General features: G+C 51.3%; 11 protein-coding genes across 11 annotated transcripts; 5 read left to right on the top strand and 6 right to left on the bottom strand.

Moving 5' to 3' along the window:
* Positions 1-229: 229 nt before the first annotated feature.
* BJX68DRAFT_260588 (chaperonin 10-like protein) lies at positions 230-1,286 on the bottom strand (the record flags this gene model as incomplete). Its single annotated transcript, XM_071043913.1, has 2 exons — positions 230-964; positions 1,023-1,286. 2 exons carry the CDS (start codon positions 1,284-1,286, stop codon positions 230-232), a joined length of 999 nt encoding a protein of 332 aa, XP_070905872.1.
* Positions 1,287-1,663: 377 nt separating this feature from the next.
* Positions 1,664-3,366, top strand: BJX68DRAFT_251634 (MFS transporter; the record flags this gene model as incomplete). Its single annotated transcript, XM_071042417.1, has 2 exons — positions 1,664-2,497; positions 2,545-3,366. The coding sequence occupies 2 exons, from the start codon at positions 1,664-1,666 to the stop codon at positions 3,364-3,366; spliced, it is 1,656 nt and encodes a 551-aa protein (XP_070905871.1).
* Positions 3,367-3,878: 512 nt separating this feature from the next.
* Positions 3,879-5,144, top strand: BJX68DRAFT_251633 (Alpha/Beta hydrolase protein; the record flags this gene model as incomplete). The annotated part of the gene is made up of 4 exons (XM_071042416.1): positions 3,879-3,995; positions 4,066-4,268; positions 4,334-4,517; positions 4,587-5,144. 4 exons carry the CDS (start codon positions 3,879-3,881, stop codon positions 5,142-5,144), a joined length of 1,062 nt encoding a protein of 353 aa, XP_070905870.1.
* Positions 5,145-5,279: 135 nt separating this feature from the next.
* BJX68DRAFT_260585 (metallophosphoesterase family protein) lies at positions 5,280-6,550 on the bottom strand (the record flags this gene model as incomplete). The annotated part of the gene is made up of 2 exons (XM_071043912.1): positions 5,280-6,346; positions 6,415-6,550. The coding sequence occupies 2 exons, from the start codon at positions 6,548-6,550 to the stop codon at positions 5,280-5,282; spliced, it is 1,203 nt and encodes a 400-aa protein (XP_070905869.1).
* Positions 6,551-6,917: 367 nt separating this feature from the next.
* BJX68DRAFT_260584 (uncharacterized protein) lies at positions 6,918-8,024 on the bottom strand (the record flags this gene model as incomplete). Its single annotated transcript, XM_071043911.1, has 2 exons — positions 6,918-7,895; positions 7,968-8,024. The coding sequence occupies 2 exons, from the start codon at positions 8,022-8,024 to the stop codon at positions 6,918-6,920; spliced, it is 1,035 nt and encodes a 344-aa protein (XP_070905868.1).
* Positions 8,025-8,927: 903 nt separating this feature from the next.
* Positions 8,928-9,616, bottom strand: BJX68DRAFT_11711 (extracellular guanyl-specific ribonuclease RntA). Its single transcript, XM_071036039.1, has 2 exons — positions 9,409-9,616; positions 8,928-9,350 (listed from the first exon to the last, which is right to left on the bottom strand). Exons 1-2 carry the CDS (start codon positions 9,421-9,423, stop codon positions 8,976-8,978), a joined length of 390 nt encoding a protein of 129 aa, XP_070905867.1. The 5' UTR covers positions 9,424-9,616; the 3' UTR covers positions 8,928-8,975.
* Positions 9,617-10,917: 1,301 nt separating this feature from the next.
* On the top strand, positions 10,918-12,683 carry BJX68DRAFT_11702 (ribosome-binding protein NMD3). The gene is made up of 2 exons (XM_071036036.1): positions 10,918-11,036; positions 11,095-12,683. Exons 1-2 carry the CDS (start codon positions 10,975-10,977, stop codon positions 12,566-12,568), a joined length of 1,536 nt encoding a protein of 511 aa, XP_070905866.1. The 5' UTR covers positions 10,918-10,974; the 3' UTR covers positions 12,569-12,683.
* Positions 12,684-13,084: 401 nt separating this feature from the next.
* On the bottom strand, positions 13,085-14,992 carry BJX68DRAFT_251631 (uncharacterized protein; the record flags this gene model as incomplete). The annotated part of the gene is made up of 8 exons (XM_071042415.1): positions 13,085-13,224; positions 13,327-13,391; positions 13,450-13,703; positions 13,836-13,896; positions 13,952-14,080; positions 14,123-14,216; positions 14,268-14,336; positions 14,416-14,992. 8 exons carry the CDS (start codon positions 14,990-14,992, stop codon positions 13,085-13,087), a joined length of 1,389 nt encoding a protein of 462 aa, XP_070905865.1.
* Positions 14,993-16,929: 1,937 nt separating this feature from the next.
* BJX68DRAFT_11690 (uncharacterized protein) lies at positions 16,930-17,392 on the bottom strand. Its single transcript, XM_071036032.1, has 2 exons — positions 17,026-17,392; positions 16,930-16,962 (listed from the first exon to the last, which is right to left on the bottom strand). Exon 1 carries the CDS (start codon positions 17,311-17,313, stop codon positions 17,083-17,085), a length of 231 nt encoding a protein of 76 aa, XP_070905864.1. The 5' UTR covers positions 17,314-17,392; the 3' UTR covers positions 16,930-16,962; positions 17,026-17,082.
* A 625-nt stretch (positions 17,393-18,017) lies between these two features.
* On the top strand, positions 18,018-19,720 carry BJX68DRAFT_11680 (uncharacterized protein). Its single transcript, XM_071036028.1, has 2 exons — positions 18,018-18,492; positions 18,552-19,720. Exons 1-2 carry the CDS (start codon positions 18,239-18,241, stop codon positions 19,288-19,290), a joined length of 993 nt encoding a protein of 330 aa, XP_070905863.1. The 5' UTR covers positions 18,018-18,238; the 3' UTR covers positions 19,291-19,720.
* A 1-nt stretch (position 19,721) lies between these two features.
* On the top strand, positions 19,722-22,815 carry BJX68DRAFT_11681 (putative Patatin family phospholipase). The gene is made up of 3 exons (XM_071036029.1): positions 19,722-20,263; positions 20,338-21,182; positions 21,234-22,815. The coding sequence occupies exons 1-3, from the start codon at positions 19,991-19,993 to the stop codon at positions 22,399-22,401; spliced, it is 2,286 nt and encodes a 761-aa protein (XP_070905862.1). The 5' UTR covers positions 19,722-19,990; the 3' UTR covers positions 22,402-22,815.
* The last annotated feature ends 314 nt before the right edge of the window (positions 22,816-23,129 follow it).

Raw genomic sequence — 23,129 nt, 5'->3', positions numbered from 1 at the left:
TATAGTGCGGTATATCGTCGAACGTGATCTCTGTCACGTAGGGCTTTACCAGACCCGTGCGTATCCAATTCAAGCATTGGAGCATCTCCTGGCAGCCTCCCATCAAAGATCCTTCGATCCTGATCTGTCGCGTTAAGACGTCGCTAATGGGGAACGAAATGACGTTTCCATCCGAGGGTGACCTAAGCACCACTGTTAGAAAATCAATCCCATCATAGCCTCTGTGCACTCACCCAACAATGATTATGGCGGCTCCATCGCAGACATAGCTCGTCAAGTTGTTGTAGCCACTGGCACGGTTTGCGCAGATTATGGCACTATCGGCTCCGATTAAAACATTTTTGTGCCCTCTCAGGTCTTCGCAGAGCTTCAGGATGCTCTGCTGAAATGCTTTCTCCTGCTCTGGATTTCCGGGAGCAGGTAGAAATCGATCACACACGCCTCCATCCTTCACCATCCGGTCTCGGGCCTTTGATTCGACATCCACACCGATGACTCTGGCCCCATATATATGTTTTGCCATAAGACCGACTAGGTGACCAATTGACCCCGCAATCCCAAAAACGACGGTCACGGCCTGTGGTCGAAGCTGAGCAGCTCGGAGCGCTTTCAGCGCTGCTGACCCTGAGCACAATGCTGCCGCATATACGCCGGGGTTTATCCGACTGTCCCTGGCAAAGACATAATCTGGAAGTTGAATTACAGAGTGTTGCGGCACAGTGATATAATGCTGGAATGTGCCGTTCAGATCTTTTGGAAAGGCAAGCTGTCTCGGGCAAGACTCGGGCAGTCCACGAAGACAGTATTCGCATTCCTGACAAGAGTAGGTCAAGTATCTTGCCGCGACAGGCTTGTTGAGAAGCGACCGATCGTGGCTAGCGACGACATGTCCAATTCCCTCGTGGCCGGCAATGTGGTTGTGACTTGCAAATCCGGGCTGAGGACCGACACAGAAGGATGGATCCTTTTAACGTGGTTAACGTTAAGAGGGTCGACGTTGGAAACAACTAGAGGTAACTCACACTACCGCAGAGGCCCGTCCATGCTATCCGTACCACCACCTCTCCTGGCTTTGGAGGAGTGACAGCGATTCTGGTGATATGAAGGTCGAGTGTTGGCCCAACGACCGGCGTGAGGACCGATAATTGGTCCTTGGGTAGTATAATCGACGTTGAGGCATCTCCCGAGAGAACACCAGCTTCGGAAACACTGGATGAAATATCGTCATGCTTTTCACATACTGAGACAACACTGTCTTTGAGGGTTTGCGCCGGCGCAGCTCTCATGGAGGACTTCCGCAGTGCGCGGAATCGCAACCGAGGTCTCTCTGTTGTTGCCATAAGGTCCTTATTCCAACATCCGAGAATCTAAACGCTCGAACATTGGGTCCGAATTTCGCCTCTTGAACAAAAGCGAGGGTCTTGAGATGCGGGACATATGTTGCGCTGTGGGGCGCGCTCTGTTTTAGGAGCGGAAGATATATTCCGCGCTTGGGGTAGGCCTCTTTGCAACAGAGCTGACAGTCGATGTCTTGCAAGCTGCTTGATGCTTTTTGCTTTTAGTCTGGTGGCCCTTCTTCCGGCCGGGCGCAGGAATAGTTGACAATGACAACTCGACATTAAAGGCGAGGACCAAAGTGCCCTTCAACATCGCGTGCCTTGAGATGCCCTCCTTATTATACGACACCCCGGTGTCTTTCATGATACGAAAGGTGACTAGCAATCGGTTTCTGCGATATCCGGAGGAGCAAGGACAATATGATCTCGCTGAGGTCAGCGAATCATGGGATCTCATCTCTGCCTCGCGTGTCCAGGAAGCGTCAGGTACGAATCCCCGACAAGGCATACTACAGAGCCAACAGTTATGGGCAGACAAACAGGATGCAGAGGCAGCTCGGACTCAAATCATCATTGTAGACTGGTACGGCCCCTCCGACCCCGAGAATCCTCAGAACTGGAGCTTCCGGAAAAAGTTTTGGGTTTTCTTCGTCATCCTTTACGTCTCGGTAGGCGTCTATATGGCGGCCTCGATTTACTCGGCAGCCCAAGAAGATATTGCAGAGAAATTTCATGTCTCCTCGATGGTGTCCAGTCTCGGCCTCGGCCTCTACGTGTTAGGGTACGGCGCTGGTCCGATGTTCCTTTCGCCTCCTTCTGAGCTGCCATCCGTGGGTCGGAATATTCCATACGTGGTGGCCATGGTCATATACGTGATCATTTCGATCCCAACAGCTCTAGCGCAAAATATCGGTGGTCTTTTGTGCTTGAGATTTCTCCAGGGATTCTTCGGTTCTCCGTTACTTACGACAGGTGCTGCATCGCTAGGGGATGTCAGCAGCGAGTACAACAAGCCTTACGCATACTATTCCTTGGCAATGTTTTCACTGGGTGGGCCGGCGCTGGGAATCACCATAGCCGGGTTCAGTGTGCCGGTTTTGGGCTGGAGATGGAGTCTGTGGGAAATTATCCTGGCAACTGGGCCTGGCGTTGTACTTCTGGTAAGTGTTAGCCAAACTCCACGGTATCCAAAATCTAACAGAATCAGCTCCTCCTCCCAGAAACATCCCAAGCCACGATACTCCTCCGACGAGCTCAGCGAATCCGCAAGCTGTCCGGCAGGGACGATTACCGAGCAGCGTCCGAACTCGAATCGACCCAGACGCATATGATATCCCGGCTATACCGCTCACTCGTTGTCCCGTGGCGGCTCAACATTCTCGACCCCTCCGTCGCATTCACCAGCATATACTGTGGCCTCGTTTATGCGATATTCTACTCATTCTTCGAATTCTTCCCCCTAGTTTACGGCTCCACATACGACATGAGCCTTGGCGAAATCGGCCTCGTCTTCATATCGATTATCATTGCCGTCTCTCTCGCAGGCATACCCTACGCCCTTTTCACGCACTTTGTCGTCAACCGGTCCATCAAAGCCGGCAGCCCCATGACACCCGAAGGCCGCCTCCTCCCAGCCCTCTTCGCCTCAATCCTCGCCCCCTCGGGACTTTTTATCTTCGCCTGGACCTCGCGACCAGATATTCACTGGATCGTGCCGACGATCGGAACGATGCTTGTCTCCGGAAACGTCGTGATCATCATCCAGTGTATCTTTGTCTACATCACGATGGCGTACCCGCAGTATACGGCGTCGCTATTCAGCGGAAATGGATTTGTGAGGTGCTCGGTGGCATTTGCGGGCGTATTGTGGTCACAGCCGCTGTATTATAACTTGGGGGTTGCGTGGGGGATGACGCTTATGGGCTGCTGCTGTGTGGTCTGTGTGGCGGGGATCTTTGCTTTGTACTTCTTTGGGCATGTTCTTCGGGCGAAGAGTCGATTTGCGGTGGTGAATAAGCAAACTTTGTAGGTATAGTGGCTAGATTGTGAAGAAATACGAGAAGAAATGAAGTCACACTGGGTAGCTTCAGGACGCGAGGAGCCTTGGAAAACCCAGGGAGAAGAAGTTCCAAAAAAGCAGACGCAACGTCAGCGGAACAATAGACGTGACTCGTCATCTGCAGTTTAATACAGTGACATCATTGCTCATACTCCAAAAAATCGAGTTGCTACCTAGTCGGAGTGTATAGATTCAGTTAAACGGAAGATATCTTCCGGCTGCATCAATGCACTCCATGTCAGCAGCACCCAACATCCATATCCTATCATTGGGATCTCTCTAGGCCCGGAGAATGTCTTCCTATCAACCTTGCTTCCAGGCGGCCGCAACTGAGCCCCAACTTACTTCTGTCCACTTCAGGTTATCATGATATTTCGGACTGACATATAGCCGCGCCACCTTTCCTCCCTCGTGCTCCTTGAGACGAACTTCTGGATATACAAGCCAGTCCGTTTCTCTTTGTGACTCCATCTTATAACAGCATGAAGTCCGACCTAGTCCTCGACCCAAGCCGTTGGCAACCGCAGTCTGTCACGGAGAGTACGGCAGGGGTATGCGATTTGATACGCAGGAACGATGAAGAGTCGGCCGATGTCTTCGTAAGTGCTTGCACTTTCCCCCGCTCTTCAGATGAATGCAATGCTCACGAACAGCATACGACAGGCCAAGGGCGATGCAGCCGCTATACGCAACCTATTCGTCGGCGGCGAAGGCCAGCTTCCCGAAGGGAAGAACATCGAACTACAATCTCGCGATCCCAAACGAATGATCAAATGCCGGGTGGTCGAGCCGAGTAATGATCATGGCTCCTCAGCCACGGGGATCTTCCTACACTTTCATGGTGGAGGATTGTCGGTTGGCCGACATGACATGTCAGTATACGGGCCCCGTCTTGACCTCTAATAGTCAGATTTCGGATTTTGTTGATGTGCTGCAGAAATGACGCTTTACTTCTCCGTTACGCAAACTCCTCTCGGTGCAGAGTGATCTCCGCCGGATATCGCCTCGCACCAGAAGACCCCTATCCTAGCGGCGTGCAGGACTGTTTTGATGTCGCCGATTACTTCGTCCAAAGTCATGAAAATGATAATGGCCTTCCGGTACGGGTCGTTGGCGGCGAGGTCAGCGATCTCCCCTTCCAATCTGCGCCTAGGTCATTGAACTGACTACTATGTGCCTTCCACGGATAGTCCGCCGGCGCCTTCCTCACAATGCAGGTTCTCTTCCACCTCCTCGGCACGTACCCAGACCTCAACACCATCAAGGCCCTCGTCCTCGCCTACGGCCTGTACAGCTGGTCCTTTCTCCCTGGCGTGTACACGAAGCCGGACTCCGTCTGCTTGAACCCCGGCAAGCTAGACATCTTCCGCAACCTCGCTCTAACGAGTAACCCAACATCGACTTCGACACTACGCGAGTTCGATACCGAATACGGTAGCCTCCGGGCAGCGGACGCGGACCTTTACGACTCCCCCCTAAAACACCCCGTCTTCTCCCCGGTATACCGGCGCTTTGACACACTGAGCCCGCGGCTCCCACCCGCGCTCTTTGTGGTCGGGACAGCGCATCCGCTTGTTGATGATACGATACTGATGGCGGCAAGGTGGCAGATGGCGCAGGGGCAGACTGTTACGAGGTTTGTTCCCGGGGCGCCACATGCGTTTGCAGAGGTGCCTATTGAGGCCGGAGATTGTTGTGTGGTTTATAATGAGGTTGTGCAGGAGTTTCTAGGTGAAGTTTTGGAGTAGTAGGGTAGGTGTGACCCAAGTCCATCATTATCCAAAAGTCCGAAGAATATGCATGGTTCTATATCATCTCAATTAGACTACCATCGCCAGCAGCCACAAAGCAAGATATTCTAGAGATATATATACTGCTTACGATCACAAATAAGTCTTATCATTAGGAGTCGCAGGATACAAATCCTCCCCATACGTAGCATTTAACTCGACAGTCCCAACGACACCCCCATCCTCCAACCGAATCCACGTATCCAGCTCGCCCCTCTTCAGAGCCTCCTCGCTAACAAGCACCTGTCTCGCCCCACGGATCCAATTCCCATACCCTCCATACCCCGAATGCTGCCCGAAGCACAGATTCACTCCGTTCCCCTTGATGCTCATCCCCGGAATCTGCGTGTCCCACTTGTAGCACCATGTATCGCCGTGATCGTGGCCCGAGAAGACGCCTAGAATCCCAGGGATCTCAACGAGCGCTTTCATGAATGCTGTATCTTGTCCGCCATACGGACAGTCCTCATTATTATTCGTCCCATCCTCGCACCACCCCTCCCCCTGCTGCGCAAGCGCATAATCATCATTAATGCCAGGCTCAGTAAACCGATCAATCCCATCCTCCGTCTGCGCAGCCTTCGACGCGTTCGTGGGGATATGCACAAAGACCAGCGACGGGATCGTACGTCGCCACCGAGCCGTCAGAGCATTATTCGTTCGCCGGAACCAGCGGACAACGCTCTCGTCCACCCAGTTCGGACGGGCAACTTCGTTGCCTTCACCGTCTCGCTCCTGGAAATAGCTCCCGCCCCGACTATCGAAGAACCACAAAAGTAACTTCGGCGCGCTCCACGGCCACCGGATCCCGGAATCGTAAACGGGGAGATAGTAATTCGTGACCCCGGATTCGCGACCGGGGACCATAGAGCGTGTCAGCGAGTTCCTGTACCGATTCTCGCGAGCAAGGAGGGCGGTGCTCGAGAGGTTGAATTGGCTATCGTGGTTCCCGTACGTCGAGGCCCAGGGGAGGCCGCGGGCGACGAGGGGTGCGACCATTTTGTCGAGGTAAGCGGTGGCGTTTTCGAGGAAGGTGTTTTCGCCGGTGATCAGGTCGCCGTTTAGCACGACGAGATTGGGCCGGGACTCGGCGTCCAGCACGCTGTTTAGGACTGTCAGGGATTTGGCGTCTTGCGCTGGGCCCCAGGATTCCCATGAGTCTGTGGCGAAAGTTAGCTTGAGTGGCCTTCCCCTGGGGGTCTATGTGTGTAGAGTTTAAATTGTTTACTTTCTCCGAAATGCAAGTCCTCGAATATCGAGATCTGGAAGGTGCCATCCTTGGAGAACTTTAGGGGCGTTGGGAATATGGCATGAGCGCTGTGAGCGAGGAGCGCTACTCCCACGGCGACAACCGTGTGCCGCATCGTCCTCTTTTGCAATTTTCCCAAGAGATGATGAGCCGACACAGACAGCTGAATAAAATAGCAGGGCATCGTGTTGTTTATAAAGTGGTGTTGGAGAAGGAACGCTAAGGCCCACGTGCATGACCGGGGGTTCTTGAATGGCGATAGCCGTTCGGACTCTGGGGACTAGATAGATTGCAGTCGACCAAAATAGGTATTTAGTGGAGCTGGCCGAGGTGTATACAGTTAAGTGGAATCAAGTCAATTGCACGTTGAGCTTGTAGTACATTGTTGGTATGCTCTAGAGCAACCCTTTCATGATTAAAATAGCATTTCAAGACCTCGTCTTGCACTGACAGAACCATCCTCCAGACACAATTTAACCTCACTAATATTCTTCCATATCCGAAATATATTCCATATCCGTGATATCGGCCGGCGGAAGGAGGGCCGCCGCCAGAGAATATCCGCCGAGCGCCGCTGCGCTGCCTGTCGTGGCTGGTGGGGAGGGATCGTCGTTGTTTCCATCATGTTCATCTCCAACTGCATCTCCTTCCGCCTCATCAAAGTCACTAATATCAGTACAAAAGCGAATACAAAAGCGAATGAAAGGAGGCATGAAAAAAGCCCGACTTTGGTTCCAAGACTCGAATTCACTCTCTTGTTCAAGCTTCAGGTACGTAAAGGCACAGTCGAGCTGGTCTGGGGAAATTGCCAGCTCGTCCCTTGCCTCTTCACAGCGAGATATCTGTGTTTCTGCTTTGAACTCGTACACATTTTGCCAAAACGGAGGACAAGGTGCGGCCTGGCGCTCATCGATTATGCGGACGTTGCTGAGTTTCTGCGGAGCATGTGTAAGGAGCCACGAGCCTAGTACTTCCTTGAGTGGGCGCGACATCTCGAAGAAGAGGTCGTCCAAGGGTCGCGAGTACCACATGTGGGCTTTGAGGAAGGTGACATTTGGGAAGGATGAGAGGAGCTCCGGTAGCTCTCGGTATATCCTGCTATTTGAGTGGTCCACCTCCTTGATCTCCATCTTCGGTATATCACTCTCTAGCTCTTCCAGGGCGTCCATCTCCATACTATCCGCCCCTTCAATCATGCAACAAGGGCTCTCATACGGACTTTCGTCACGCAGGCAAATCTCCTTGACGAAGAAGCGGCGGTTGCTCAGTGCCAGACTCTTGATGCCCTCGGGTATCCATGGGAGGATGTTCGAGTCGTGACCATTGAATCTGATAGTCATCGACTTGAAAAGTTCCGCGGTGGCACAGTTGCAAAAGGCTCTGTCAACGAGGCGGAGAGCCTTGAGGGTGCGTTGGCAGCTGTTATAGGAGGCGGCATCCTTGACGACGTAGGATATTATCTTTGCGGTGTTAATATGTCGTGCTTTTTGTGTTGTTCCTTCGTGAAGTTGTGCTGGGGATAGTATACTTACCTCAAGGCATAGCTCGAGGGGGAGATTAATCCCTGACTGGGCGGGTGGGCTTGTCATTTCGATACATCCTGAGCAACTTGTTTGTTCTGTTGAGTTGAAGGCTTGCGTGTGAAGGTATCCTGGATGATGTGGGGAATAGAAGTTGATATTGTTGAGTGATGAGCGGGAAGGGGATTATTGACGAGAAAACTTCAAACATCAAGGCAGCAGCTCGTCTGCTCGCCACAGTACTGTGACTCAGAAACCCTAATTCAAAGTATATCATGGAGGCAAGCGTCGTGGATTAAGCTTAAACTTTTCACAACCACACCCGTGCGCAGCATGATGAAATATCATAGAGGTGAGAAGCCCCTACCCTCGATAGAGGCTCTCTACCATGTTGTGAGGTGACTGCCAAATGTCCCTCCATATGCTGAAGGAAGCCCCCCAGGTCGATGAAGACATAGATTCAGCCTAATGCCCCTTGCCGGAGGAGGAAATAGGTTCTGGATTATGTGGCAGTGTTGATATGAGATCTCGGGACTTCGGAGGGAACTCTATTTGTTTATCCTAATAAAATATCCCGTATACTTGGCCCTCGACGCAACGACATGCCAGATATAATCCTTTTCTAGGCAAAGAGATAGAGAGATAGCTCTCACTAAGCTCGGTCTGTTAGAGCTCACTTGAACTTGTCTGTGTCGCCCGCAGAGCAAACCATTAGGCATCAAAGCGATGCTGCTATCCAGCTAAACATCCTGTCCAAGAAACAGGAGCTGTAGAACCGGACTGGTGATAAATGCGCTCGTTGCTGCTTTGACATAGGAGGTCAAGGTAACCAGCAACCTTGAGGAGTATCATCTTGGGCTACAAGGAGCTGAACTCATTCTATCATCTGCATATGGCGCATCCTGCGCAAGTTCCTTTGCGTTGATTCATCGAATGTGCAATATATCTAGCACTTTCTTCTGATTGACGAATACATCCTGATATATTCATCACCTCTAGATCTCATCACAGAAATAACGTCTAGCAAGAAACAAAGTTATTCCCACTAGCCCCCGTATGCGTAATAACGCCCGCAAGCTGGTTGTTTTGGTTGAAAACGACACGGTCCGCACCAGGCGAGCCGCCGCTGTAGATTCTGCCGGAGCTCAAGATCGGGAACTCATAGTAGGTGGGCGAGACGCTAAAATCAAAGCCCTCGTAGTTGTTGTAGACGTGCGGGTAGTTGTTGACGTCGTCGCCGGACGAATGCAGCGAGTAGCCCTCGCGCTGGGCGGCAGACACGGCCGATGAGGTGTAACAGACGCTGCCGCAAGTGTAGGCGCAGGACTGGCGGGATTCAACCTCGATCGGGGAGGCGAGGGCCAGCGTGCTGGTGAGGAGGAGGGTGACGAGGGCCTGGATAAATGAGTATGGGTGTGGTGAGGAAAGGGAAAAGCTGGCAGGGAAGATGTACCTTGACTTGGAGCATCGTGACTGCGACTGCGTGTATGCCTGTTTGTAGAAAAGTATTTGAGTTCGAGTCCTGCTGTTCTGTTGTCTGCTCCCTGCACTTGATCACTAAGTTAACCACGGGAAAGATAGCTATTTATCCCTTTCCCTATCCCCTCACTCACCATACGCGCCTGACTCCCATCGGCAATCTCCTATCGTGAAACTCAGCGAGGTTACATCGCATCAGGAGCGAACAGATGCTAAGGCAAAGGTTGGGGTACTGAGGTCTTGGCACGTTGTGGTTCTGCAGCCGTTTATAGGCTGGCCCCGTGCAGATCATCAGGGGATAAGATTGTGTCGGCCAATTAGCGCGGATCCCTGGTCCATGCAGAACACGGCATCAGACGAGGGGCGGGGGTGCGAGGCGCAGATCGCGGTTGAAATGAGATCTCCCCACTGTTGTTTTCTCTTGGAAGAGGCACTCGGGAGATGCGGTTGATTGCACGTGTCAGGTTGGGTATGACTGTAGGGGGCGGTTGGTGGTTCGGATTAGGGCACGAGGTGCCGCAAGGCGCCGGGCCAAGGATTCTGGCGTGAGGACTGCAGATACGGTCTGCTTATTCTTGCGGCCCGTAGATATTGACTGCCGATCGTAAATGAGCCTGTATATCGAGGGATTGATAACTAGCCCTAATAGAGCAAATACTCCGGGGGCCGGCGATGCCGGCCACCTGCCAGTCTTGAGATACTCCGATGCGAATGGGGGCTAAACAAGAACCGATACCGGTCTTGAGTCTCAGTCTGAATATCAGGATTCTGAAGGAGACCTCTGCCTTCCTCGATGGTTCAAACTCCTGTCGCCCCGCGAACCACGCAATCAATCGTGCCCTATGTCATGTGACTTATACCTCCAAAATACCTCCGACATTCTCCAGACACACTTTGTTTTTGTATGAAACTTCATTGACCAAGTTCCGGGCTGCTCCAATTCATAAAGCTCATCGGACAATTCCGAGAAAATTGCGTAGAGAGATTGGGTTCCAAAAATGGACGGGTTGCCGAAGGGGGCGGGAATTCCAGGAGTCGATATCGAAGGGCCTTGAAAGAGAGCCAAATCCGCGAATTTGGTAGTTAGCACTGTAAATTGATGAAATATATCCACGCTGTTGCTGCACAGGGTCACATAAACCCAGACTGAAGGGTATTTTGGTGCCTGAGGCTCCCTGACGCATGAGCGGCGAAGCCAGGCGTAGTCAGAGACCAAAATTACCGTAGAGATAATGGTAAAATCATATTCGTAAAGACTGAAGCGAAGACTGAATCGTAAAGTATGCTCTGGTAGTTAGAAACGTGCATGCAGAAGGGATGTTCATGAGAAGCACTGTCAACACGAAAGGTACCCGCAATCACGTGCAATCTCCACCGTCTATTCTGCTTACTCCATACAGCGGATAAGATATCCGCACGTGACCTTATCAGTCTCTGACCCGCTGATTAATCGATGGGGAGAACATTTTTTTATCTGAAAATTGCTCCCCCTCATCGAGGATTCATCTCACCATAATTTTCGACGACGACATATTTCAAGATGGATATTGATACCCCGGTGCCTCTGGCGCCCCAGGATGAGTCTGCCAGCGAGATTCCTACGTGAGCTCCCTCCCCCTTATCCCACAAGACGAAAAATCTCAACTGACACCGCTCTCAGCGTGCTTTGCTATAACTGCGGGGCACCTCTAGTTGGAACGACGATATGTAACGACTGCATGCGACTCCAGGTCGACATCTCCCAAGGCATCCAACGAGAAGCGGTCTTGAATTTCTGCCGTGACTGCGAGCGCTGGCTCCTCCCCCCGAACTCCTGGAACGTCGCGGCCCTCGAGTCCCGCGAGCTGCTCGCGCTGTGCTTGAAGAAACTGAAAGGGTTGAATAAGATTCGTGTGATCGATGCAGGGTTCATCTGGACGGAGCCGCACTCGCGGAGAGTCAAGGTCAAGCTCACGATCCAGGACTCGGTCAACGACGGCGTCATCCTGCAGCAGACATTCGAGGTCGTATATATCGTCATGTACCAGCAGTGCCCGGAGTGCGCCAAGTCATACACACCCAACACGTGGCGGGCGTCCGTCCAGGTCCGACAGCAGGTCCTGCACAAGCGAACATTCCTTTACCTCGAACAGCTCATCCTCAAGCACAGGGCGCATCAGAACACGATCAACATCAAGGAGGCGAAGAACGGAATCGATTTCTTCTTCGCGCAGCGGAATCACGCCGAAGGGTTCCTCGATTTCCTTCACTCTGCTGTCCCCGTCGAGGTGACAAAGTCGCAACAGATCATCTCCGAGGATATCCACACATCGACCAAGTCATACAAGTTCACGTACTCGGCCAAGATCGTGCCGGTGTGCAAGGACGACCTCGTCGCTCTCCCCATCAAGCTCGCCAAGCAGCTCGGTAACATCTCGCCACTCCTCCTGTGCACAAGGATCGGCACCTCGATCAGCTTCCTCGACCCCAACACCCTGCAGACCGCTGACCTGAACTCACGGATATACTGGCGCGCCCCCTTCACATCCCTCGCGGACGCAAAGGAGCTCATCGAATTCATCGTCCTCGACGTCGAACCCACCGGCCACTCGCGCGGCAAATACTTCCTGTCCGAAGTCACCGTCGCGCGGGCCTCGGACTTCAGCGGCGACAAGCAATATTTCACACGAACGCACCTCGGAAGCATCATCCACCCGGGTGACTCGGTCCTCGGCTACATGATAACAGGCGCCAACTTCAACAACGCACAATTCGACGAGATGGAATCATCCAACGCATACAGCTCGACAATTCCTGACGTCGTCCTTGTCAAGAAATTCTACCCCCGTCGCACAAAGCACACGAAGCGCAACTGGAAGCTCAAGCGCATGGCTACAGAGCACGATCCGTACCTGCTGCCCAACGACAAGGAGCGCGTCGAGCAAGACTTTGAGATGTTCTTGCGGGATGTCGAGGAGGACCAGGAGCTGCGGCAGACGCTGGCGCTGTATAAGAATAAGAAGAAGGATGATGAGATGAGTGTGGCGGAAACGGATATGATGAACGAGGATGACGAGGAAATACCCAAGATCAGCATGGATGAACTTCTGGATGACTTTGATGACCTTGATATTGATGATAAAATGGATGGGTGAGGGAAAGGCTACATAGCTTGATGAGGATGAATAAAAAGACGCCACGCAAGATTTAAGCTCTCATAGATTCTTCACGTATCCTGTAAGCGTACTTTCAGCTTGAGGGACCCGGACTCTGCACATATGGAATCGCTCCGGAATATCACTATATAATTGGTAGGGGTTCCCCTAATTGTTGACTACCAGGTACCTGTCGAGAATCACCATGGAACGTCCGTTTTGTATCTAGTATATACAAATTATCGCTGAGTTTAACTCGCTTTAGGAGTACTACTGCCTGCTAGTATATGCTCTCACTCACAATACCCACAGTCCGAAAGGAAAGGTGCTCCTAGAAAACAAACGCTCTCTAATCTCATAGCAGCCCGCCCTGCTTTATGTCAGAAGCATGCATAAATGCACATTACGCCCCATGCCCCTCTCAAGTAATAGTACAAAACAGCCCGAACAACGCTCCTCCATCGCGAGTCCGTATAGTATCTATTCCTGCGCAGTTCCACCCTCAAAGCCGGAATCTCAACCCACGGCACGACCACTCGGACTCAGCTCTAAAACAAATTCGTCTAGAGCACGACCACCATAATGGAGCTTGTCGAGATTCAGCCACAATACGCACGTCGGAGTCCCGTTATCTGCGAGCTCGGACATGTCCTGTCCTGGAAGACGGCTCGGAAGGCCTGTCTAGAGTCAGAAGCAGGGCCATAAGAGCTTGAGCCGGGGCATCCGTCGATCAGCTGCGAAGGGGTACAGTCGAATACTCAAGTCCGCGGGGTCTGCGATGCCCAGGAGTTCAGCGAGCGTTTCGCAAAAGTCGGTGCCGTTGCTGTTGAATTCATCGATGTATAACCCCGGAAGGGTATCGTAGAGAAACCGTGATGGACGAATTGATCGCCGATAACTTGTAGACGCCGCCAAAGTTCTCTGCTGCCTGCTCAATAGCAGTCACCATCAACGCCTCTAGAACGACGTCACCGATAATATCGGCGTGCGCATTGAGATCAGTCGGAGCCTCGGTGTCGGCGGAGAGAATGGCAAAACCGACGCCAAAATCGGGGACCCAGCCAAGATATGAGCAGTAGAGGCTCTCGGTGTATCTTTCGTTGCTGAGAACAGTGTAGACGTCAAACCCATTGAGCTGTTAGGGTATGATCCGCCGCCGTAGATAACCCAGGGGAGTCCGATCGAGTTGGCCGGGTTGGAGGTGTGGGAAACGGGGTTGAGCCAGCGGTTTGTCCCGGATTTTCTGGAAGGTTGAGTTTAGGATTACCTGGCCCGCTGGTGCGATATCTTTGATAAGAGAGAGGTAGACCTGTGATGGTGGGATCGAGCTGTCAGCTGAATGACCCAATAGCAATGCGTGAGGATGGAGAAGTATGGGCTCACGCTTCATCTGCTTCGTGGTGTGCTAGCCAACCGCTGACCTCCCTACTCACGGGGATAATTCCAGCACTTGAGCTGGCTGGCACGAAGATTGAGGTTTCAGTCATGCCCAGGACGTCAAAGATGTCGTCCCTGAAGGACTTTGCTGAACGGTTTGCCTGTACGTCTCTTTACAATGTAGCCAAGAAGCTGAAATGCCATGTTGGAGTAGCTAGCGTCACCCCAGCTGCAGCAACTGGGGTTTCGTCGGCCAGAAGCCGGATGAAGTCTGCGAAATGATAAGCATACACTTCTAGCTCCCATAGAACTGGTTGCATACCGCTACTGCTACACTTGGGACCATTGCCACAACAAGGCTTCAGAATAGTCCGGAATGTAGGCAACCCCGCTTGAGAAGAACGTGTTTCAAACGTCACATCTTTCGAGCAATCTGTTTATCACGAATTAGCTCATATCAAGAAGCGTACTGTGTTCTGTTCCACTCACAGTCCTTTCCAACCCTGACATATGACTGGCGAGTTGACCAACAGTAACTTCATCCCACGCTACATACTCAACAGCACCTTGGCCTCTTGTATCATCACCCAGTTCAGGCATGTACTTAGTGACAGGGTCATCCAAGACCTGGTCACTGTCTTCCGTAAGGAGAAGGATCCACACAGTAAAGATTTCAGTCAAGCCGTCAGCCCGATAAATACTATCCTTGTTCGCGGTGTGAGAGCCTGCTAAAAGCTTATTTAATGCAGGAGCAGTGTGATGGTATTGCCAGAAGAAGGGCTCGTCCTCCGCATTTCCAGGGTCAGACGAGAACAAGGCGATGCTAAATGCGATGCTTGGCGACACGTCCCCATGGTCACTGGTGCTTGTTGCTACTAGTGTATCGAAAGCCTTAGTGAGGCTTTGCAGGGCGCTACTAACCATCTTGTCGTTTGTGTCGAAGGTGAAAGGAGGGAATGCTGGGCCAAGGAGTGGACAAGGGGTGCAGGAGAAGACTGAAGAGAAGAGCAGGAAGAGTGTCGACGCGTGGGAGCTTGAGACCATCATCCTGAATGAATGACAATTAAGTGTATTTTTGGTCTCTATCTTCTCATGCTCGGTCTCTTCTTATAAGCAAGATCGGGTCGGGTGATGCTGAAGGTCTTGACCGGTCCTCTATATCGGATCGGCGATAGAACCAATAAGCATCGGGTTAGCTGTGCCTCGCAACCAGCACTGCCGCTTAGTGGATTCGCTCTAGTAAGATCAACCTCTAATCCGCGATTACCCTTGTGAGCATCCTCCAAATGGGGTTCAAGAACCAAATCAGACAGGGTACGATTTACGAGGCGGACCCAATCCAATGAATAGGTCAAATCATAGCCAGCCTCCCATGATCTGCTCGAAGGGATTTGCAGGATAATTGTAGTGGGGGAATCGCACGCCCTCTGCCAAATATGTAAATAGATTCCACATATTGATATCTGTATGCTCTTCAGCCCCCTCGTATCCATCAAAGTCTGTGGCCTGGAAGGCTCCAGAGTTATCCTGGGTGTGGGGGTTTTCCTCTTGTCTATCGGGTCTTGCGAGCTAGTTCCGAATTCGAATAACACGGTTCTTGAAGTCGAAGAAAACATCTCGAGCACCATTCATATCTATATTAGAAGTAGACGAAGCCTCAAATCTCGATTGCAATTTCGCCAAGGTATGAAGAAAGCTAGCCACTCGGTTCGGCTTATCGACTGCTGTAGTATGTCGGCATGCAACTAGCGTGGCAAATCACATCTGAACCCACTGCATATTGTGGACCCCGACTTCTTCGTTGGGTGGAAGTTGGAGGTACAGATTCAGGATCGAGTTGGCGGAGACAAATGCAAAGACCGCCATTTCGTCTATCCAGGAGGTGGATCCGACGCGTACCTCTGATTGTTGTCTGGTGATGTTGAGCGCTGTTCGATATAAGCAAAGACCTGTTGCATGATACGTATAGCAAGGAGAGCTTTTATTTCCGTCTTCGGTCAGTCTCAAATTCCGCTGCGGTGAACTTCACACTCCGGTGAGACCTTGAAATCAAAGGTTAGTTCACGCTAAAACGCCTCCAAATCTGACTTCAGATTAGTGATATATAGCTCTAACCCTGATCCAGGCTTTTCCAAGTCAAGCCCATGCCTCGTAGACACCTGGCCAATTTTTTCTGCGGTAAAGTGTAGCTGTATCACGTAACTGATGTATTTGTCGTTGGGATATCCGTTAATCTCGGTAAGATACTTGCAACTGCCATCTTGGTAGGCGGAGCGCAGAGTAGTAGATTTCTTTTGCACAAGCATCGCGATCCTAACTCGAACCAAATATCAGACAGAATCCAAGAGCCTCAGATGGTCAAACGTATGATGATGATAGATAGTAACTGCCCAGGACGGCCCTCTACTCGCCACTTCCCCATAAAGGCCGATTGAGGGTCTGTTACTGCGGATTATTTTGAGAGTCAAAAGGCAACGCTGCCTTCCACATCCCTGTTTGCGGCGGACGGTCAAGACGTAGATCTATCACGATGCTTGCACCCAGTTGGAGAAATTGAGTATAACCACGTGGTCGTGAATGATAATGTGACCTGTAGTATACTGTCAAATAAAGGGCCCGAAAGTATCAAATGATGAAAGGCAGGTGGGATCTACCATGCGAGAAATGCCATCAGCCCTTGAAGCAACTCAAAGGATATTTTCCCCGTCCCTAATCATGCGTGAAGCAACAACTTCCTTGAATTCGTCCTCCGATGCACGTTGCAATGTCAAGTTTTCATATGGAGCTGACGCAAGGATAGCTAAGCAAAGGAATGGCTTCTTCTGGCGGAACTGCTTGACAGATATGCCTGGGGGTACAACCACAAATGGAAAGTGCGGAATCAGTTTGGTCTTGAATTATGAAGTACCTTTCAGCGGTGTCTACGTCAAGGATGCCCTGGCTGATGACGTTCTCAGACGCAGTATCACCTTCAGCTAAGGAATTGCCGCGCGTGCCCATGGAAATGCCATTTCCATCTGCTCGGTCAGCGCAGTTGACCATAAGTTCGTTGATGTCTGACTCAAGAGCTGCGATCTTACTGTGTGATGCATCAGATTCAGAGCCCAGAACACCGCCAATCATTATAGAGAAGCTGGTCACCGGTCCTTTTGAAAGCCCTTGAATCGACGACCAGTTTGCCGATATAAACATTCTCCTCCTAACCGGCGGTATCTGTGTGGCATTGATGACCTCCAGTTGATTTCACACAGAAGCAGAAGTTTCTCTGCCGAGACCCTACTGGTAACACGCGCCAGCAGGATTGACATTGCGAACATAGCGCACCTTTGAATCTGCGACAACTCTGACACGTTTTCGACAGAGAACATGATGCTATACGCGATTTCATCCCACAGAAACAAGAGTGAGGCTGGCTATAGTAAATATCCCGTAAGATCTATGCTTTGTGTGAGCACCTGAGTCAATAGATGTATTTATTCTGAGACATTGGAAGGCAAAGCGATCGAGTATTGGACTGTCCAAGGGAAGGAGGTAAATAGAGCTCACGTGGACGCTAAACCCAAAACGGAGGGTGATAATGAGGCTTTCGAAAAATAAGTGATCAAGATGATGTTGATATTGCCAAGCTAATGAAATACCTGTGACGTTCGATGCTGCCTGGTATCTCTCCCCTATGCAGGATCGAGTAGAGTTATTAGTGGAGTAGTCCTACGACGCGGTTGGCGGCCATATAAGCCACCACATGGTGTGGACTTGAAGCACCAAATATTTCCAGAGGGTTTGGACTTCGTCTTTAAGGAAATTTTAGAAAAGAAAACTGCATCATTTCCGAAACGACGTTGAAGATCCTTGTCTGTAAGCGAACTGTCGGAATACCTTTCTACGCGTTCAGTTATACTTCAAAGATGCTCCGGCGAGCTTGTGGCCGAAAATATATATCTGCAGAGGAACTTTAGCGAAAGAAATACATAATAGGTGATCTAAAAAATGCTTCTCAAACAGACATCAATATAGTGCTTGATATACAACCCAATATTTCTTTTATACAAACTCGTAGTTCAGCAGGCTATGCGCTCTCTGTCCGCTGGGCAGGCTTGGGAGCGCCCCACCAACACCACAACGCTCGTGCCCACACCAACTACCATCTACACCCATCTAAAAGGAGGAACAAAGCGCCATCAAAAACTGGCTAGATACTGTTTCTCAGACTTTCTGCTCACAGCTTCTGTCAAGAAACATCATCCTCGCTTCATCATTTCTCATCTAAGCACAACAAATCTCAAGGCCACTAGAATGCCCAAGTATCTTCCCTCTCCCACTCATACATTTACCATTTCTTCGATTTACGACGGCATCAAGCTCGCCTGCCGACTGTACCTCCCACAGCATCTCTCAGACCCGCGCACTTCATCACAATGGCACGTGCAAGGAGCCATTGTCGCACATCCCTACGCTTCTCTTGGAGGCTGCTACGATGACCCGGTTGTGAGCTTCATCGGCGGAGAGCTTCTCGATGCCGGATATGTGGTTGGGACGTTCAACTTTCGGTATCTTGTACCCCAATTGTGTGCCCTGAATCCACGAATAGTGCTGACTTGTTCTTCAGTGGTGCTGGTGATTCGGAAGGCCGGACTAGCTGGACGGCGAAGCCGGAGTTGGCGGACTATGTCTCTTTCTATGGGTTCATGATGTTGTATCTACAGTTTTTGAGGCTGAGCCTTGCTTCGCGACCGGATGGTGAGAGTGTAGAGGCGGGTGTTCACCTTTTACTAGGTGGCTACTCGTACGGCTCCCTGGTTGCCTCGCATTTGCCATCAAGCGAGGCTGTGTCGCACCTATTCGGTGACGCGATCCGAGGATCTCCGGCTCACGAAATCTTCCTTATCGCGAGGACCATCTGCGGGCAAACCGAAGATATCCAGAAAATAGAACAGCCGAGTTCAACTGCATCGATCCAGCTTGCAAGAGACGTACTACAGCCGGCAACCACAACAATCTCATACCTCCTCATCTCGCCACTTCTTCCCCCGATCAACCTCCTCCTGACATTATTCCTGGACCTATCACTAGAGGTCGACACCCAGGCTTCTGGCCAACGGCGCCAAATTCCCTGCCCCAAACCTTCAGAGCAGCTCTGCGCACACCGGACATTAGCCATCTACGGCGACGAAGACACCTTTACCTCTGTCAGCAAGTTACGCAAATGGTCAGATGAGCAGAAGAGAACACCGCAAAGCCGGTTTGTGTCGACGGAGATTGGAGGCGCGGGTCATTTCTGGCGCGAAGATGGTGTTGAAACGGAAGCACGGCATGCTTTGAGGGAGTGGCTGCATGAGCAGCCTTGATTTCGGCGTGGGCTCAGCTCTGACTCTTTGGCAGTGTTTAGTGTTGGTTTCTCAGTGAGCTGAGCGGTTCACATGAGACTGTGGGAGGAAAAGCATGTGAAAAGCGTGTTTGGTGGCCTCCAAGTTTTGGTCGGCTGACGTTATAGCATTGTAATAATTGACTTAATTCATGAGAAGTGTGTGCTTTGTCACTAAGAGGCCGGGGAGGAAGGTGCGGTTGGCACTTCAGCGTGAGGCAACTGCTTGAACGCCTTAGCGAAACAATCGCGATGATGGCGAGGAGTTAGAGGAAATTGTGGGGTACAAGTCAACAATTGAGGAATGAAGGGTTGATCCAAGGAGCAGAGATCTGGTTACCACTAAAATCTAGGGGACTCGTCTTCCCGGAACCACGGCGAAAACTCGTGGCCATCTTTGACCTCTAAAATAAAAGGGAGGTTGAAGACGACTGGGACCTCCGGGATCGCTCGTGACGGCTTTATTCTCCAACGAAGACTGACGTCGAGAGTGCCGCCTGACCTCCCCGGATTTTCTGCTCCCCAACTTCTCTCACCGCGCCCCATTTTCCCTCGGCACAATTTATTTCCATGGATTGACTCGTCCTTCTTTTACGTTTTTCATTCGGCGATAAATTCCTCACCATCTCCTCACCCTCCTTCTCCCACCGCATGGATCTCCGGCTGTCGCAGTCCAAATTGCCATGTCGCCTCTTTCCGAACCTCCAATAATCTCGACATGGCACAACAAGCGCAAGCATTCCGTGAACCATCCCTCCTCTCGAGACCTCCTTCTTCAAGAACCCCGCCGCTTGGTCTCTGTCCCTTCGCTCGCATCCGTCGTGAAAGGCTCCATATCGTGGGCTGGCAGTGTGTGGAATCCGACCGGAGCTGTCACTAAACAGCAAAGATTTGAGCACGAGTTACAAGCAGAGACGGAAGATCGAAAGCAAGTTCTGTACCTGCGGTTGCGGAACGTATGTCTTCTCCGGTTCATCTGCGATGGTGTTACACTGCGTCTGGGACAGTTACTAACCACCTGTCTACTTAGGCCGTATCCTACGAAGAATGGAAGGACTGCGCAACCGAGCTGGACAAATTGGAAAACAACAACGCGTGGAAGAAAACGGTCGAGTGCGACGAATACAATTCCCGACTCGTTCAGGAGCGTCTTGAGCAGCTAGATGCGGCTCGCGGGAGTTGCGATGTTAGTCGGATGCTGTATCTCATCCGCACGTCGCTAAGTCGTGACCTGGGGGGCATGAGCAACGCTTCCCTGTACAAACATACCCACTTCGGAACGAAAGATTTGATCGACCGATATATAACAGCCGCCGTTGGGACGATATCATCGTTGGTGGAGGTATCGGGCGGCAACCGGTGCGATGCGGCCGAATCGAGGTACATACTGGACCAGCTGCTGGCGGCGAGGCAGGCCTTTGGACGCAGCGCGCTTCTCTTCTCAGGCGGAGCCACTTTCGGCATGAACCATATTGGTGTCCTAAAATCGCTCTGGATGAACAAACTCCTCCCTCGCATCATCTCGGGCGCGTCTGCTGGCAGTATTGTCTGCGCCGTCTTTTGCACCCGTACTGAAGATGAACTTCCCGCTCTTCTGGCCTCCTTTCCATACGGCGACTTTTCCGTTTTTGATGAGGAGAGCCATGAAGAGAATATCTTGCAGAAAACTGCGCGCTTTCTCAAACACGGAGCATTTCTGGATATCACACACCTAGCCAAGGTTATGAGGAGCTGGCTTGGAGACATCACTTTTCAAGAAGCGTATAACCGAACGCGGAGGATACTGAACATCTGTGTCTCGAGCGCTGGCGTTTACGAGCTGCCGAAGCTGTTAAATTATATCACTGCCCCCAATGTTTTGATCTGGTCTGCTGTGTAAGTTTCCACAGTCGCATTCCGCCCTTACGCCGAACTAACAGTTACCAGTGCGGTTTCATGTTCAGTTCCAGTCGTTTTCTCACCATTTACCTTGATGGCCAAGGATCCATTGACGGGAGAGCCTGTGCCGTGGAATGACCTTCACAAACAGTATATAGACGGCTCTGTCGATGGCGACTTACCTATGAACCGACTGTCGGAGATGTTCAACGTCAACCACTTTATTGTATCTCAAGTCAACCCACATATTGTACCATTTCTCCCGAAAGATGATGAACCGAAAGGCGTGGCCGTACCGACATCGGGCCTCTCCCGATTCCTATATGGTGTCTCACAACTCGCAAAGGACGAAATGTTGCATCGGATGGCGGTTTTGACGGAACTCGGCATTTTTCCAAATTCGTTCACCAAAACCATTTCGATCATGAACCAGAAATACTCGGGGGATATTAACATTTATCCTGAAATTTTGTACACCCACTTTCCTCGGATCCTAAAGAACCCGACTTCCGACTTTATGCTCAAAGCATGTCTCTGTGGAGAACGAGCGACATGGCCAAAGCTGGCCCGGGTTCGAAATCATTGCTCTATTGAGCTGGCTTTGGACGCGGCTATCCAGAAAATGCGCGCACGAGTAGCCCTGAGCCACACTCACGCGACTCTCGTGACCAATACTCTCACGCACCATTCAGCAGCGCCCGACAGCAGCTCGGATCGCGGACGCCGACGGCGGAGCTCGTGCAGTCATGAATATGAGAAAAGAAAGCACGCCGAAAGCCGGTCGAGTCGGCCGAGTCTTGCGAAGATTGGAAGATCTATGTCTCATAGCTTCGAGTCGTATCACCCCCAAGCGGATCAGGAAGCGGAATGGTTGTGGATTCGTCGGCCAGGTTTCGAGCCCTTGAATCCAGAGTCCAATTCCAGCAACGACTACGGGGCAGAAACGCCAGCATTTGGCTCGTACCACCATGAACAGAGTTACTTCTCCCCTGACCCGGAGTTCAGCATGGAGTGTTCGAAAGCTGCGTCCTCGTCATCATCGACATCCTTGTCTCCTGTCCGCATGACCAAAACCGCGAACTACCGACCTCCTACCCCTGCTGCGGTCTCCACGTCTCCTAGGAGGCACTCGCATCCGATGAGATCGACATCTCCGCCCCGCCTAGCGTTGAGAATGACACCCGCTTCGCCGGGGACCTCCCGCTTAGCTAATTAACATAAGGCACGAACTGCGTGGGAGGGAAATGGTGTTACATGGACGGCGCTTGCAACGGGACTGAACGTTATATATCTTCTTTTTTTCGACACGAGACATGACCCATGTTACGGGATTTAGATTTTGCTACCCGCAAGGAGCAGCGGGCGCTTCGGTTGGACCCTGGACAGTTTTGCTTTTGCGTTGCATCACGATTTGGCCCTGTTTTCAACAGGAGATATGCATGCCGGCGTTGTTGGATAGAAAAGATCCTCGGTGGATTACGCGTTCAGGCTCGAGCGTGAGCAATCCGCTTGCTTGTGTTTGTGCTGGCCGCATCAACTAGACTACAGCTAGATGAGATGTGGCTAGAGTGGTTCTAACTGAAGAGGTAAAATTAGCAATCCGCTAAGAGCCTAATAGACTCAAATAGACTGTTTTTCAACATTAAGGAGACTAATTATAGCGCTCTGCGACTGTGAAGATGGTGCAACTGCAGCACCTGCAGTGTGATAATGTATGTGACGGCTTTAGCTGTTCTAAAATTGCAAATTAGTCTGCATTATGCAGGGTTAATTAGCCCATACTTTGGGGCAATTTGCTCTGCTTAAATTAGACCAAATCTCGACCACAACAGAGTCCAGCACTGACCAGGATCTTCAGCCACTAATGCAGCTCCCCGGCCGCGAGGCCTGAGCACGGCGGCTACTCCTCGCCTTTCTGGGTGATAACACGACAAGACAAGCCTG

The sequence above is a fragment of the Aspergillus pseudodeflectus genome (assembly GCF_044049435.1).
Source record: "Aspergillus pseudodeflectus strain CBS 756.74 chromosome Unknown BJX68scaffold_1, whole genome shotgun sequence".
In the NCBI taxonomy this organism is placed as follows: domain Eukaryota; kingdom Fungi; phylum Ascomycota; class Eurotiomycetes; order Eurotiales; family Aspergillaceae; genus Aspergillus; species Aspergillus pseudodeflectus.
This window is presented reverse-complemented; position numbering and strand designations above follow the sequence as displayed.

Coding starts and splice junctions, on each gene's coding strand:
- BJX68DRAFT_11702 (XM_071036036.1), top strand. CDS start 10,975: ATGGATATTGATACCCCGGTGCCTCTGGCGCCCCAGGATGAGTCTGCC. Junction 11,037..11,094: donor TCTGCCAGCGAGATTCCTAC/GTGAGCTCCCTC, acceptor CACCGCTCTCAG/CGTGCTTTGCTATAACTGCG.
- BJX68DRAFT_11690 (XM_071036032.1), bottom strand. CDS start 17,313: ATGTTCTCTGTCGAAAACGTGTCAGAGTTGTCGCAGATTCAAAGGTGC.
- BJX68DRAFT_11680 (XM_071036028.1), top strand. CDS start 18,239: ATGCCCAAGTATCTTCCCTCTCCCACTCATACATTTACCATTTCTTCG. Junction 18,493..18,551: donor GTTGGGACGTTCAACTTTCG/GTATCTTGTACC, acceptor CTTGTTCTTCAG/TGGTGCTGGTGATTCGGAAG.
- BJX68DRAFT_11681 (XM_071036029.1), top strand. CDS start 19,991: ATGTCGCCTCTTTCCGAACCTCCAATAATCTCGACATGGCACAACAAG. Junction 20,264..20,337: donor TGTACCTGCGGTTGCGGAAC/GTATGTCTTCTC, acceptor CTGTCTACTTAG/GCCGTATCCTACGAAGAATG. Junction 21,183..21,233: donor GTTTTGATCTGGTCTGCTGT/GTAAGTTTCCAC, acceptor AACAGTTACCAG/TGCGGTTTCATGTTCAGTTC.